Source organism: Sinocyclocheilus anshuiensis, unplaced genomic scaffold (assembly GCF_001515605.1).
Source record: "Sinocyclocheilus anshuiensis isolate Anshui unplaced genomic scaffold, SAMN03320099.WGS_v1.1 scaffold457, whole genome shotgun sequence".
Taxonomy (NCBI): domain Eukaryota; kingdom Metazoa; phylum Chordata; class Actinopteri; order Cypriniformes; family Cyprinidae; genus Sinocyclocheilus; species Sinocyclocheilus anshuiensis.
In genome coordinates, this window is record NW_015537939.1 from 2,909,708 (window position 1) to 2,925,637 (window position 15,930).

The 15,930-nt window shown below is 37.9% G+C and overlaps 1 protein-coding gene across 4 annotated transcripts in view; it reads left to right on the forward strand.

Moving 5' to 3' along the window:
- The first annotated feature begins 363 nt into the window (after positions 1-363).
- LOC107662227 (potassium/sodium hyperpolarization-activated cyclic nucleotide-gated channel 1-like) overlaps positions 364-15,930 on the forward strand; it is a 112,871-nt gene continuing 97,304 nt past the window's right edge. The window contains exons 1-2 of one of the 4 annotated variants that reach the window (XM_016452184.1): positions 364-1,162; positions 11,629-12,052. In XM_016452184.1, the coding sequence (XP_016307670.1) occupies positions 807-1,162; positions 11,629-12,052 (780 nt within the window). In that variant the 5' untranslated portion in view covers positions 364-806. The remainder of the gene's footprint in view (positions 1,163-11,628; positions 12,053-15,930) is intronic. The other 3 variants (XM_016452192.1, XM_016452177.1, XM_016452169.1) reach the window with 3 other exon arrangements.

Genomic DNA, 15,930 nt, shown 5'->3' on the forward strand with positions numbered 1-15,930 from the left:
ACCTGCATAAAATCATTAAAAATCATTTTGTTGTACCACAAATCCTTATTTATCATGAGATTTTAACCACATAGAAGTTCATTTCATAATATAATTATGACTGTCAATCCAGTCAGAACGGTTTTATAATATTAGTTATATTGTTTAGAGACTTTTCTTCTTAAATCTGTTACATAATGTGAAGTTGGTTCTGAACAGATGCCAAACTTTTGTTCAAATAATAATAACAGGCATTATGGTTATTAAAATATAAAGTGGGGAAAATATCTACATAATATATGTATAATACAAAATGTATACAATTTTTAAAAACTATGTATGATTTTGTCAGACCGCAAACCCCTATGGCACATGATATTTTATAGATAGTCGTAACCACAGGGATGTTAGTCTATCATAATATAATTACCATTTCAATTCACCTCATATTAAAACATGCCCTTCCCAAATGCTTTACATAACCCTGATTTGCATCTACACCATCATGTTCAAATCGTATTCCTTTGGCAACCTTTTAGTCTGGACGCATATCGGAGCAGCGCATTATGGCAGTGCGTCCGCGTCCGCGACACGCTTGGAGAGCCACGGGACGCGCTCAATTCAGACAGTAGATGGCAGCAGCCCAAGAAAGCTGATCCCGTCGGGTTCACCACTGCTCTGCCTCTCAGTTGTGCAGCAGCACTCGCACTGGAGGCAGCGGTGGTTTGAGGGACGTCCAATGAAACAGAAGAGCCGCCAGCTGCTCCTTTCGACTTTTACGCGTAGCCTGTCCTCCGCACCCGGAGACAGCACGTTCTGAAACCGCCATGGAAGACAAATCCAATTCGTTCTCGAGCAACAAAGAGGAGAAAGCGGATGGGAATAATGTGTTCCAGAGGCAAGACTCGATCTTGAAGAACAGCATGGGGAGCCAGAACATGAAAGACCACGGCAACTCAGTGGGTTCAAAGGGGGACCGGGAAGAAGCCATGGTCGGGTTTGAAGATATAGACGCCGCGTCCAGGCAACACGGGTTTATGCAGCGGCAATTTGGAGCCATGATGCAGCCCGGCGTGAATAAGTTCTCCTTGCGGATGTTCGGGAGTCAGAAAGCTGTGGAGAAAGAGCAGGAGAGAGTGCAGACGGCTGGATATTGGATCATTCACCCCTATAGTGATTTTAGGTAAGGAGTGTGGAAAGTCACCTTCCCACGCACACTCAGGTCACGGTAAAATGGGCTCTGCGTGCGCCGCGCGCCGCGTTTGCGGTCGTTTTGCGTGGCGTTTCGGGGAACCAGAACCTGAACGCACGCAATGCCCTTGGCACGAGTAGGGGTGAATGTCATCTCGGTGAATAAACGGCACGGCAGTCATCATGGGACGTCTTCGACCTGCCATCATTGGGCATTCAATTCTGTTGTTGTGTAAGACGCGTGTGCTGGTGCGCGCAGGGAATGATGCACCACTCTTTGGCATTGTAAAAACATAGCTGTTAGTGTCTGCCGTGAGATGAGAAGGAACGAGGGTGGCTGTGAGATCACGTCTTGTTTTGAGGCAGAAGCACGCAGATTATTCTATTGTTTTATCTCGTGGCTCTGTATGGTCCCGTGTGGCTCTCACCAGATAACAGCCCATGCCAATTTTAGCGCTGGGACAGTTGATCTAAAGCAGTTTAACGCTAATCGCGTTAGTCAGGTGAATGGAGGGGATTTTCAAACCCAGTGCCCCCCACGAGAATGCACAACTTGACTGGCCAGTCTACTTCAAATTAGACTACTACGGGCAAAAATTTGGCCATTTGGCACTAGATTATTGGCAAATAGCTTGTTAGGAAGGGAATAATTACATAAGCAACAGCATAATATCATATTGTTGTGCATCATTTGGAGTTTGTTGGTCCACTTGGACGTTTGAAGTCTCCAGTTTGTTTCTCACCCCATTGCGCCAATATAGACAGACAGACAGACAGACAGATAGATAGATAGACAGATAGATAGATAGATAGATAGATAGATAGATGCATAAATGAATATATATACTGCAAAAATGTCTGAAAAATATGGTTAGGTGGTTTACCTCACCATATACGGTAAAACATCATTTACATTTTTTTTTGCTGTATAAATGTTTACTGTAATTTTTTAACATTTTATTAGTAAAAAATATCAACCACCTTATATATGGGAAACAGGACTTTCCCAGAATTCTTTTTGTGCGTAAACCACCACATTTCTTTCTTATTTTTATTTGTCATAGTTGTTGGAGAAGCTAATGTTTATGAATTTAAAGTCATCATATGGCTTTCAATTGGACAACTGGAGTTATTTTTTTGTACATTTAACATTTACTGTACTTTTTACTGAAAAGTAACAAAAGATATTAATAGCTAAAATAGGTTATCATTTCATGACATATACAGTTAGGAACTAAAATGATGCAGTCAGCAAAATGCTTGAAACATCAAACAACATGTTTTTACAGTAAAGTTCTGACAACCACAGCTGTTTTTTGTTTTTTTTACCATAATTGTATAGATAAACATTATAGATAAATAGACAGAGACAGACATACAGACACACAGATAGATAGATAGATAGATAGATAGATAGATGCAAGGCAGAAAGGATGGTGTGTCTGATCAGTAGTTTCAGCCCGTAACGCTCTCCATGGTGCTGAAAAGAGCTCCACACTGTCTATGAATGTGGAGAACTCTATCCCATACAGGGTCATTAGCTCGACTCCCACCTGTCTCACTGTTTTATTTATCCCGTGTACTTGATGTATTTTGCTTTGGCATATCATGTGTAACATGTTAGAGCAAAACAACTCAGATGTTACAGTCCCAAGTCACTACCTAACTACAAAAGCAGGGTCATTCCTAATCCTAATATATTAAACAAATCACGTTTTTTGGAAATATTGTTCAAATTCATAATCAGCCTATCAGTTTTTCCTGTGTCCCCAATGCCACTTTCTTGTTAGTCTTGTAAAATCTTGTAAAATTGAAATTAAACACTCAATCAAAGTCAACACCATGTAAATAAATAAAGAAACACCTTAATATTTCTTAATAAATTGCCAGTTTCTCATGTTAGGAGGAGACTTGGCAAATATGGCGACATCTGTTCAGTAGTGAAATTGGGTTCCATCATGCTACTTTGTGCAAATAATCAAGCTGTAATTAATTAACATTAAGTGCCTGAGCAAGTCCAAAAGCTAATTTCTCAAGTAAAAGGCTGGTGTACCTTAGAAGTATGTACTTACAACACATATCCATTATTTTTGTAGCTACAGAGGTCAGCCAATACTGCAACATATGAATGACCCATTATGTCTGCTGTAAGTCCATTTCTACTGCAACTACTACTTGACATTTAGCTGATGTTTTTATGCGATGCGACTCTCAATGCACTTATTATCCCCCCCCCCTGGGGATAGTTCATGGATTAAATCCTACAACCTTTCAGGTCTTTAACCACTCGGCTACGCCACCCCTGAAACAGATCAGAACGGTTTGTGTAAAGCCCTTCAACATCAGAGCAGGGATGAGAGAAGGTGAGATCGGATTAGATGTCCAACACACACTGAACGAGATTAACATCGCTTTGAACCCTGTGATGTAACATGATTGACCTTTCTGCCATAATGTACAAAGGATGTGGCTGCTTAACAATCACATACTGTACGATATACAACTTATTAAGGAGGTCATTTTGAGAATCCAGTAATTAAAGCTGAAGTGTGTACATTTTCTGATGCCAGAATACAGATGGCAATATGCAGAGGAAAATTATAATTTTTTTATAAATTATATAAAAAAATGTAAATTTTCCTTTAAAATAAAGTCTTAAAAAAATTGGATCTGTGGCACTTTCAAAACATTGAAATAATTGGGCATCTCAACTCAGCAACACTATTTCAACCAATGGAGTGATTTGGGGGGGCGGCACTATCTGTTTGGCTGACCAACGGCAGACAGGGGGAGTGTTCTGGAAACTCGTTTAAAAAGAAAATTATGGACTTCAGGTATAAATACTTTTTTAAATGGTTGACATTTCTGTATACAGATTGTTTGAAAAAGTTATTTAAAAAAAAGGCCATAATTCATGAGGAGTGTTATTATTGTATTATTAAAAGTTATTTTTGTTAATTGAAATTTAAGCATTAGACGAAAAAACTTTAAGTGAAAATTAGAAATGTTGCCTTGGCAACTAACCGAAAAAAAAAAAAATAAGTTGAAGTATTATAATTACGAAAACAAAAAATTCAAATAAAGCAAAACATAAATAATTAAAAACAAACAACAATGAAAAAGTACATAAAATGACTAAAACTAAAACTTACATGAAAACTTCAATTTAAAAAATGTTCACAAAAATGAGAAATGTCACCTTGGAAACTGAAATAAAAAGTTAAAGTTGAAGTACTTTCAACTTTATGAACAAAAAAATAAAGCAAAACAAATAATTTAAACAAAAACTAATAAAAATCTCAAAGCATGTAACAATACGACTAAAACTTAAACTAAAAAAACATAAATGAAAATTAGAAATGTCTTAAAAAAAGTTAAAGTTGAAGTACTAAAATTACTTAAACATAAATAAAAATAAAGCAAACAAAAACGAATAAAAATCACAAAAGCATGTAAAAATATGACTAAAACAAACTAAAATTTACATGAAAACTTAAACTTTAAAAACAAATGAAAATTTGAAATGTTGCCTTGGAAACTAACTCAAATCAAATAAGTTTAAGTACTAAAATTAAACTAAAATAGAAATAAAAATTAAGCAAAACAATAATAATTTAAACAAAAATGAATACAGTATTGCTACTAAAATAACACTCTTTATGAACAGCCCAAAGGCATCGTCTTTTTTTTAAATAAATTAATTTGGTACTAGCTACTTCATAGCATTCTTAGACGGCCATGCTTCAATTCTGCAGGTGGTAAACACGATATCGAGTGCACTTTGATCGCACTTGCCAAATAGACTTTACATCAAAGAGAGAACCATAAAAGGAGAAAACAGGTGAGAAAGAGAAAACAGAAGATATGAAGGGGGAGACAGTGGACAGAAAGAAAAATAGAGTGAATAGGAGGATGACAGTCATTATTGCTTCTAATGGCCGAAAGCCTGAACCGTGTGATACTGGCTACACTTGGCAGGCTTCGGTATCATCTGCTCATTTACAATGGCCTTTCTTTCTCAGCCACACAGGGAACTGCTCTTTTGTTTCTAAGCTTTTTCAAGTTAATTTTGTGAAATTTGCTCATTTTCTTCCAATAATGTCCCAGCTGTGAACCGAAAATTTTGGAACCAGCGACACCACATGAGTGACAACAGCATTCACCTGTGCTGTTTTGGTTCTGATGCATTAGGAAACTCAATATCTCAATGTGGTTCTTTAAAGATTAATAGGAGGTTAGTAAGATTTATTATTCATTGTTTTCAGAAAGGGCTCATGCTTGACTTGATGTGGCCTGAGCTCTTTTGTCATCGGCTTTTGTCACGCGTGACTCAGTCGTATGTTTCTTTTATCGGTCCTCCATATTGCATGTCATCTGTCTCTTGCTTTCCCTGTTTGTCCAGCCTATTGCTGTGGTCACAATTCTTCATCGGGGAAAGGAAAATCTATTGAAGGTCTTCAGACGTGACTGACGTCACCTTCCCAGAATTTCTTCACCGTTTCGAGTGACTTTGTGCGTGTTTTTTCTTTTTCTTTTTTAGTGGCAGGATTTATCAGGTAACGGATGAGCTCGGGTCAAATCTCTGGCTTATAAATCAATCACACACGTTGTGGAAAAGCAGGATTTGTATGTGAGCAGATTCCTTCTCCCTATCAAACGGCCTCTGATTTCTAAACCCAGATTAACCTCTATTTTTAGGGGCATGCAAGTTTGTCTTGCATTATTGATGCTTTTTGCTGTTGCTTTTTGGAGGCTTGTCTCAAAGACATGTCCCAAAGTCTAATGAAGGTCTTTGTGAGTGCGTGTCTCACCCTTTCCAAATTGATGCCCCTTGGTACTCTTTAAATAGCCTAAGTCTGTTTTTTTTTTCTCAGATACAATGCTGAAGAACACCCAATTTATGAATGCAGTGTGACTGCAGAGCTCTGCAAACAGGCCACAGCAAGTTTTATGTCCACCAAAAAAAAATTAAATAAATAAATAAATGTATCTATCTATCTATCTATCTATCTATCTATCTATCTATATCTAGTTGCATAAAAAATAAGACTACAGAGGACTTATTATATATATATATATATATATATATATCTTTTATATATAAAACATTATTATTTTATAATCTTTTATTTTTTATATAATATATAACCAATAATTGGAATAAATAAAAACGTTTAACATTTTGCAACGTTTCTTAAAGGGATAGTTCACCCAAAAATGTAAATTCTGTTGTTCCAAACCTGTATGAGTTTCTTTATTTTATTTTATTTTGTTTTGTTTTTTTTATTAACAGTTGGTGGCAGCCATTGACTTCCATCATATGAAAAAAACACTATGGAAGTCAATGGCTACCATCAACTGTTTGATTACCAACATTCTTCAAAATATCTTCTTTTGTGTTCAAAAAGAAAGAAACGCATACAGGTTTGGCAAAACTTGAGGAAATGATAACAGAATTTACATTTTTGCGTGAACCATCTCTTTAAGAACCTCCAAAATTTTTTTTATTTATTCCAATTTTTGGTTCGAAGGCGAGTAAATGATTTTTTAGTTGAACTGTCCCTTTAAGCTCATCAAAGCTGCTATATATATAATAAGTATTATGACAGGAGTAGCAATGTTCCAAATTCATTTGAGTTGGATCTTTTCAGTGACTCATAAAATTCATAAGTTCATAAAATCAGTTTGAATGATTAGTTCACAATCCAGTCTGATTCAGTTCAACTCACTGATTCGGTTTTTGAGTTAACAGCTCACATTTCGGAAGATGATCAATCAGAACGTTTACATGGACAACAATACTCCGATTTTAATACGATTAAGACAATACTCTGATTAAGAATCTACCATGTAAACAGAGATTTTTGATTACCTTAATCCGGCTAAAGTCATAATCGAAGTAAACACTAATCGAATTAAGACATGTGGAGTATTCCTATTTTAGTCGCAAACGCCGTCATCTGTTTGCATGTATAGCATGACAAATAATTAACTGCATTTATATACATAGCTTATATACATAGCTTTCAGTAAATTAAAAATGAAACACCCAAAACTGCATATGGCATCATAACAAAGATGAACTATATGTTTATACGTGCAACTCCAGAGGGGACGTCGGATGGCGTCGCGTGCTGACGTAATGACGTGTGCCATTAATCGAACTATGTACTATAACATGTAAAACGGGAACATGAAAGGAATATTCTAAAATCAACTCATGTAAACACCTTAATCATAATATTGTCTTATTTAGAATAAGGTAAATAATTAGATTACTGATGTCCATGTAAACATAGTCAGTGAGAAACAACTTTACGTTTAAATTTCTCACACAGCTATCGAGGGACTTCAAAACTCATGATTCTTTTTATTTTGACAGCCTGATTCACTTTTATTATATGAAATGGTCATTTTAATTTTTATGTTCATTATTGCTTTAAAGAACCCAATTCCACACTGAAATGAAGTTGTAGCTGCTGTAGAGAGACAGAAAAGCGCATTCGAGCATATACAACCATTGTGCCGGGGTCACGTCTTCTATGCTTGTCTTTAGCATTCACCAGTAGGACAGATGGTCACATGGCAACCATCCCACCTCTGACAATACAGCCTGTCTGTCATTCGGTAGTCAAGGCTACAGTTACAAAAGCAAAACGGCTTGTCAAACCTCTCTCAATACGAGTACTCGATATACCTCCACACTCGATTATACTGCAACCAACAGCAGAAGCAATATCAAATAATGAATTCTTTCATCTTTTTAGAGCTCCCAAATAAAAATAACCAAGGTGGATATTATTAACCAATGATGCCTGTTTGGTCCGAAGCACAGACAATTATTTGATACAGCATCGGTGGATATTTATAAAGCAAGGCCGAGAGCTTTTCTCATTCGCTCAGATCCATTACAGCCAAGTGCATCGGCCTCATCGGAGGCACCAGCCAGGGGTTTTTAGCATGAGATAGGATTCTTGAAAGCATCTATTTTAGTTCATGGATGTATGCCGTTATCAGCGGCCAGGACATTTTGTGTGGTTCTCTAGGCCAGTCCGGCGCCCGTCAAAATACGTCTGGCTTTGGTTTTTACAAGACACAGAGGCTACATTAATGCAATTACAGCGTGTGCGTGTGTGTATATACAGTACACTGACCTCTGAACATTTCAGCGTGGCAAAAAAATATCTTCTATTGTTTGAGAGCATTCAGAGAGCTGACTCATGTCTGCTCACGGCAGACATAAAAACTGGCTATTTTTCACTTTGTGCCGAGGAAGATTTCTTCACATTAGGTGGCATGAGTAATACCACCAACGTAGCAGTGTTCGCTAATTACTTCACTTGTGTTTGGTTTGGCTTGTTGTCAAACATTAGATTCGCACTTGCGAAACGACAATGGAAGTCTTTAACCTGTGCTAAACAGATGTAGAGATGCAAAACATTCATTTACGACGTTTTATATGTGTTGCAGAGTCTGTAGCCATTTCAGGGACATGTCCGGTCTGCCAAGGTAGACACGGACTGACGTTTCGTTATTTATCAGAAGCATCTTCTTGACCAGTGGATATCAAAACAAAACATTCCTGCTGTCAGAAATGATTTTGACAGCTTTATCAGTAAGAGTAAATTAGCATCAAAGATGATGATCAATTAAATTTCAAAAATAATAAACATAACTAAAAATAAATGAATAACTATAAAAACAAACAAACAGTGATATCTTGAGGATTAAGCATACAAAGTCATTTTCCTTTTTTCCCCTCAGATTTGGAATTAATTAAGCAGTCAGTCCAAATACTGCCGTTTTGTCCTTCAATTCTTCGCATGTCTGTTTAACACTGGGTGTCTTGTTACGTAACACTGAAGGTTTGAAATCATAATGCGATTCTTCTCGCTGTACGAGCTGTGTGCTGCATCTTCTGCCAAGCAACTGAAAATCTCTCACGAGTTCAGTGCTCTGGTGAAGAGAGCGAATGACGGACATACTGAGACTGCAGTGCAGAGTATCACAAACTACAACTGATAATAATTTTGTGAGCTTTTCAAAATGTAACTAACATTTTACATTATGATTATATAACATCAGCTGAGCAATGATATGTGGTATGATGGTTTACTGTAGGCTGACGGTCCAGTGATAAATGCTCATAATTAATAATGCTGATATTTTTATAATTTAGATGTCTATACACTACCGTACAAAAGTTTGGGGTCGAAAAGACTTTTCAAATGTCTTTGAAAGCTTTATTTATTTGACCAAAAAACAGTAAAAACAGTAATATTGTTATAGAACCATTTTCTACTTTATAAATGCAATTTATTCCTGTGATGCAAAGCTGAATTTTCCGCATCATTACCACAGTCTTCAGTGTCACATGATCCTTCAGAATTCATTCTAATGTCCTGATTTGTTGCTCGAGAAACATTTCTTATCATAATCAATATTCAAAATAGTGCTACTTAATATTTTTGTGGAAACTGTGATTATTTTTTTTCAGATTCTTTGCTCAATGGATAGTTCAAAGGCATTGATTTGAAATAGAAATGTTTATTTATGAGGTTTACTATATAGCAACTGACATAATTTGTGTTTTATCCACTATCCAATGAGCTGTTTGAGGACTTTTGGAACATAAAGGATAGTTAATACTTCTATTAGCTTGCTAGATTGTTAGCAATACACATTAAGAAAGTGCACACTGTGTAATTGCTGGGACCAGCAGGCCGCTAGTGGTACTGCATCAACAAACACCTTCAAACGGCTGCCGCGATTCCATTCACCCCTATGGTGGCTCCATTCACATGTTTTCCAAACACAAGCTAATTCCTGAGGGTTCAAGTGCTGCTGCCTCAGCAATTACAGCCTGTACCTTTAATTAGCTTTATGCGTATTGTACAAGCAAAGCAAAGCAGAATGTCGCACACAGACGCTTGTAAACATACAACTCTCACATAAGAGAGGGAAACCTTCTCATGTTACAAACGCCCTCTTGCCTTTTCGGTCCTGTGGCTCTTTGCCTCCTCATCCAGAGAGCAAAGCGCGAGCCGTGCTGCGCTGTCACAGGGCGGCAATCCAGCAGGAAGTGTTGGCGGTGATATCAAAAGCGACAGGGAAATGAGCTGTAGTGCATCATGTGCGGACTGCAGGCGCGAGCTGTACTGATCACTAAAGGAAGTCTGTTAGACAGGACCCAGAGAAACATCACAAATATCTGAGGGCCGTCGCAATGAGGGCATTCCAGCAGAAAAGAGCAGGAATTTAATCTTGCCAGTCCTGCTACATCATCTTCATGCTGAACAGGGATAGCATTTTCCTGCTATCGGGAATAGAGTCAGGATAGGAAGGAATGTGAAGGTGCTTTTGAAGTGGTTGTAAAGTCAATTTATGGGTAAATCTTTGATAGATAAGGTAATCGAAATGGTTAAGCCATATAAGTTTGACCAGAAATACACTGAAAAGACCAAATGTTGTGTTGTGGATGCTGGTCTTCAGAATGGGATGCTGATGTATTCAAACCAGGAAATTCATGCTGGTATGAGCTGGAGGGTCATGTGCCATTCAGAAATGAAAAGAGAATTCTTTAGAAATTCCAGTTTGAATTGAGGTAGCAACCAGAAAGAAAAAAATTGCTATTCGAATTTAGATGAAAGTAAGCAGAATTAAAATTGAAATTCAATGAAAATCATACATGTGCAACTGTATTTTTAAGTTTATCAAGACAAAATGTTTTGTGAAAAGATTACAAAGCCTTAAAATTTGAAGATGTATAGATTTTTTGGCACCAAAAGTTTGGGGTCAGTAAGGTTTTTTAATGTTTTGAATATGTTTATGCTCAAATAGGCTGCATTTATTTATTAAAAAAGAGTCAAAACTGTAATATTTTGAAATATTATTGCAATTTTAAATAACTGTTATATTGTTGAATATAAATTTTAACATTTTTGAAAGTGGAAATTATTTGTAATCATTCCAATATGCTGTTTTGGTGCTCAAGAAACATTTTTTATTATTCTAAATGTTAAAACAGTTGTAGTGCTTAATCTTTTTGTGGAAACTTAAATAGAAAGTAAAAAAAAACATTTTTTTTTGTAACAATGTAAAAGTCTTTACTGTTACTTTTGATCAATTAAATACATCCTTGCTGCATAAAAGTATTAACTTATTTTTAAAATGTCTTACTGACATTTATAAAATTACCTTTTGTGGGTCAGGGCACAAAAACACTTCATTTCCCAGAATGCATTTTACTGTGCTGAACTGCAGTTCAGTAAACTCCTCTTCCTGTCATTCTAATTCATATTCCAATTCAACTTCCTGTAAGGTGTGGCCAAATCAATTCAAATCTGCACTCATGAATCGAAAGGGAACCAATTTTTCATTTGTAATTTTGCTGGGAGAAAAACGGTTTTGCCTTCAAGTGGTCCCACTTTAACACGTCACTTTCTGTCTCCCCTGCAGGTTCTACTGGGACTTGATAATGCTCATCATGATGATGGGGAATCTAATTATCATTCCTGTGGGAATTACCTTCTTTTCCGAGCAAACCACCACCAGCTGGCTCATCTTTAACGTGGCCTCGGACACCATCTTCCTGGTGGACCTGGTCATGAACTTCCGAACGGGAATTGTGAACGAGGAGAGCTCAGAGATCATCCTGGACCCAAAGGTCATTAAGATGAACTACCTGAAGAGTTGGTTCGTGGTAGACTTCCTGTCCTCCATCCCGGTGGATTATATCTTTCTAATAGTGGAGAAAGGCTTCGATTCGGAGGTCTACAAGACGGCCCGAGCGCTGCGTATCGTACGCTTCACCAAAATCCTCAGCTTGCTTCGTCTTCTCAGGCTTTCACGCCTCATCAGATACATCCATCAGTGGGAGGAGGTGAGGGGACAGCGTGTGTATGTGTGTGTGAGTGAACGAGCTATGACGCAGATGGCCTTTAGTAACACGTCTTGGATTTGCTAGCTTCCAGTATGAACAAGAAGAGATGTTAGTTGACGTTGTGCGCGTTCAGGTGTGTGTGCATGTGTTTGACGCAATCAACCCAAGGTTCTTTGATCTCAGGTGTTGTTCTGCAGCACGCACCCCTCTCTGAGACCTCTGACGCACACTCTTTAGAGGTGGAGATACTTATTTGGGGGTTAAGGTAAGCATATCTGCCGCTTAGCCCTCGGTGACACCTCAAGAGCCGCATTGGGGAGCGAGAACTGGAAGAGGAACCGACCTCTTCAACGCTGCGAGAGCAGTTAAGCAAAACTATTAAATGCCTCTGCATTCATGCTAGAGCACTTCACTTCCACCTCTGTCTGAGACACCCTAAGCTAAAATACAAAGCATTAATCTTCACATGATGCATATGGTTTGCAAGCCCTCCCCAACTGGCTGGTTTCACAAGAGCGTTGTTGCACTTTAAGGTCACTTTAATCAGAAAAACACTGCATGTTTCTGCTTCTCACCTACTATTATCCCTAGCCAGTTGTACAGTAAATTACTGTTTTGCGTCTTATGTTATGAAAGTTAACCCAACTCAGACAACCTTTTCTCGCCATGCTTGATAAAAAAGATATGGTTAGCTGATCTTTCCAAGGTAAAAATGCAACATCAGTGGTGTCGAGGAGGTCTGAAAGCTGGAGAAGGAATTCGAGATCGCTCTTTGTTTTGGTGCCCTGCGGGTTATTAAACTCTTAAAGCCAGTTTGTCTTCCTCTTCAGCTGGCAGACACCCAAGTCTGGACCGGTAGAGAGCAGAGTCAACGCTTTCTGATCTTACCTAATTGAAATACAGATGTACCTCTCAGGAAGAGTAAAACAAACTGACAGTAATCACGGCTGATTCATTACTATTGTTTTCTGCTGCAATCTACCATTGGATTAGTTAAGACAGGGACTCCATTAACATTTTTCTTTACGCTTGTGCAGAGAGAAAACAAAAACATTGCCAAAAACACCTAGTGCTAAAAATGCAGCCCAGAATTCACCATCATGATGCTAAGGTGTTGTGTGTGATTTCCAAACTGTTGCTATGTGGTTTATAAGATATTGCTATGTGGTTTATAAGATATTGCTATGTGGTTTCTAGCATGATTTGGGTGGTTACTTAATAGTCCGATTTAAAATAGCCCACTGAAGTCAATGTAAATCTAGGGGATTTCCTACACAGTCACATTGTAAAAACATGCCATTGGCGACATTTCTGCAAAGTGATTATACGTTGATTCTTGCATGTTTTTTCAACACTTTCAAAGCACAATGTCCACTTTGTCCAGTGGGACTAAAAGCATTCAGTTTTTTCCGAAATATATTAACTTGAATCTGGCAACATTTTATTAAATTGCTTGCACATATAGTGGTAGTTTGGAAATGAAATATCTAGTGAGAGATGCTAAAAGGTTAAAGGGTTAGTTCACCCAAAAATAAAAATTAGCCCATAAATTACCCACCCTCAAGTCATCCTAGGTGTATATGACTTTCTTCTTTCAGTCGAATCCAGTCGGAGGTATATAAAAAATTGTCTTTGATCTTTCAAGCTGTTTCATGGCACTCAGCGGGTGTTGCAGTGCTTCAGTCCAAAAGAAGTGAAATAAAAAGCACCCATTCATAAAAAAAAGTGTCTCACACGGCTCCGGGGGGTGAACAAAGGCCTTCTGTAGCGAATCGATGCGTTTTTGTAAGAAAAATATCCATATTCAAAACGTAATAATCACTTTAATGCAGCTTGCGGTCACTGTTGTACACTGGAAACAGTTCCGGGTGGATGACGTATGAGGACAGCTTTGTGCATGCGCCGCTCAGAAGTGACGCACGCGGAAACGCAGTGGAGAGATCAAAACAAAACAATGGTCACTTATTAGAAGTACAAAACGAGGATTTGTGAAGAAGAATGTCGGAGGATTTCGATATAAGCCAAGAGGAAACTTTGCTTCCTTTGCTCTTGTTAACAAACGTTGGTTTTCACGAGACTCACCAGCGCATGCGCAGCGCTGACCTCATACCTCATCCGCCCGGAACTGCTTCCGTGTACAACTGTTGGTGCAAGCTACATTAAAGTGATTATTACATTTTGAATATGGATATTTTTCTTACAAAAACGCATCGATTCGCTACAGAAGGCCTTTGTTCACCCCCCGGAGCCTTTTGGGGCGAGAAACATGAAAAATGTAGGGTTAAGTTTGTGTTTGAACCTTTAACCCTAAATATGACCTAACTATGACCAAATAATGCAGTAAAATGTACATTTTAAAGTAGTAATCCAGAACCACAGGCTAAAACAGGCCAGAGGCTTTACTAAGCACTTATTTACGGCATCCCCGGAAGCATCCGCATTATACACACCATTTACCCTCTCTCATGCTGCACTGATGCATTCTGGGAACTGACTGTCAGCCGTATCTCTCCCTGTCTTCCTTTCTGACCTCTCATTGCCATGCTGATTCTTTATTGCAAAGCAATATATATAAAAAAACAAGGTGCTACTTGCATATTTATATCTATACATATTGCATGTTAAATGCATTACTGCATATTTCCACACTCGGTTAGCTGTAAACCTCCCCCACTCTCTTCTCAGAGAGATGTTTTGATTGTCAGGAACGAGCATGTGTTTATTCCCGACCTCGGGTTGTGCTCCTGGCACATGCTGTGATTCCAGGGTTCGCTATCTCTGTCCAAATCTTGCCGTGAGCAGGTCTGTGTGCTATATACCGCAGTGTGTACGCCTCTGTGGATTAACCACCATGTTGAATGAAGTCACGGTACCCTGATCCGCTCAAACACAGCTGTGGCGTGAGTTAGCGCGTGGATCACGATGCCGCAGTGTGACATGGTGCAGAGTCTAAATAGGCTTTAATCAAACCTGGAGTGTGAATCAAGAGGTCGACGCAGAGCAGACGTTATGTTCGGTAGAGCTCAAAGGGTTTACAGAAAATGTGGTTATATTGGGTTGCTCATGCACATGCAATCTCGCATCTGTTTCTTATACATATGCTGTATGCACATGCATATCTCTTTCCTTTCTCCATATCTCGGTCTAATTTCCTTACCTACTCCTTCTTCTTTGCATTATCTAGAATTGCTTCTTTTTGTTTTCACTTAACCCTGCATTATCACTCTTTTACTTCCTGTCTCTCACTTCCTCTGTGTCTGTTTCTCTCGTTCTCTCTCCGTTTCTCCTGATGAGACACCTAAATCGAGGGGGAGGGGAGGTGGAATAGTGCACACATATGCTACAAAGAAGGTTTTCTATATTATTTTTGTGTAAATGGTTTGTAAATCTATTCATGTTTGCATTGAACTGAATGTGGCCATTTACATAACAATGGTTTCACGTACAATTCATTCTGCTCGTGTTTCATGAATTAGGTCTATTAACCAGAATTCCTTGCATTGCTTGCTATAATTTTTCAACACTGTAGAAAACTGTGTTCACAAGGATCTTTCTGTTTTGATTTGTAATAGTGATAGATAGACCAATATGTCACATCAGATCTTTTAATTTAAATTTTTTTTTGTAAAAACATTACAGTTTAAAGGTTTGGAGTTAGTAAGATTTTTTTAAATGTTTTGTCTCTTATGCTCACCAAGGCTGCATTTATTTGATCATTTGATCAGTAAAATAGTGAAATATTATTACAATTAAAAATAACAGTTTTCTATTTGAATATACTTTAAAATGTAATTTATTCCTTTGATGCAAAGCGGAATTTTCAGCATCATTACTCCAGTCTTCAGTGTCACATGATCCTTCAGAAATCATTCTAATAT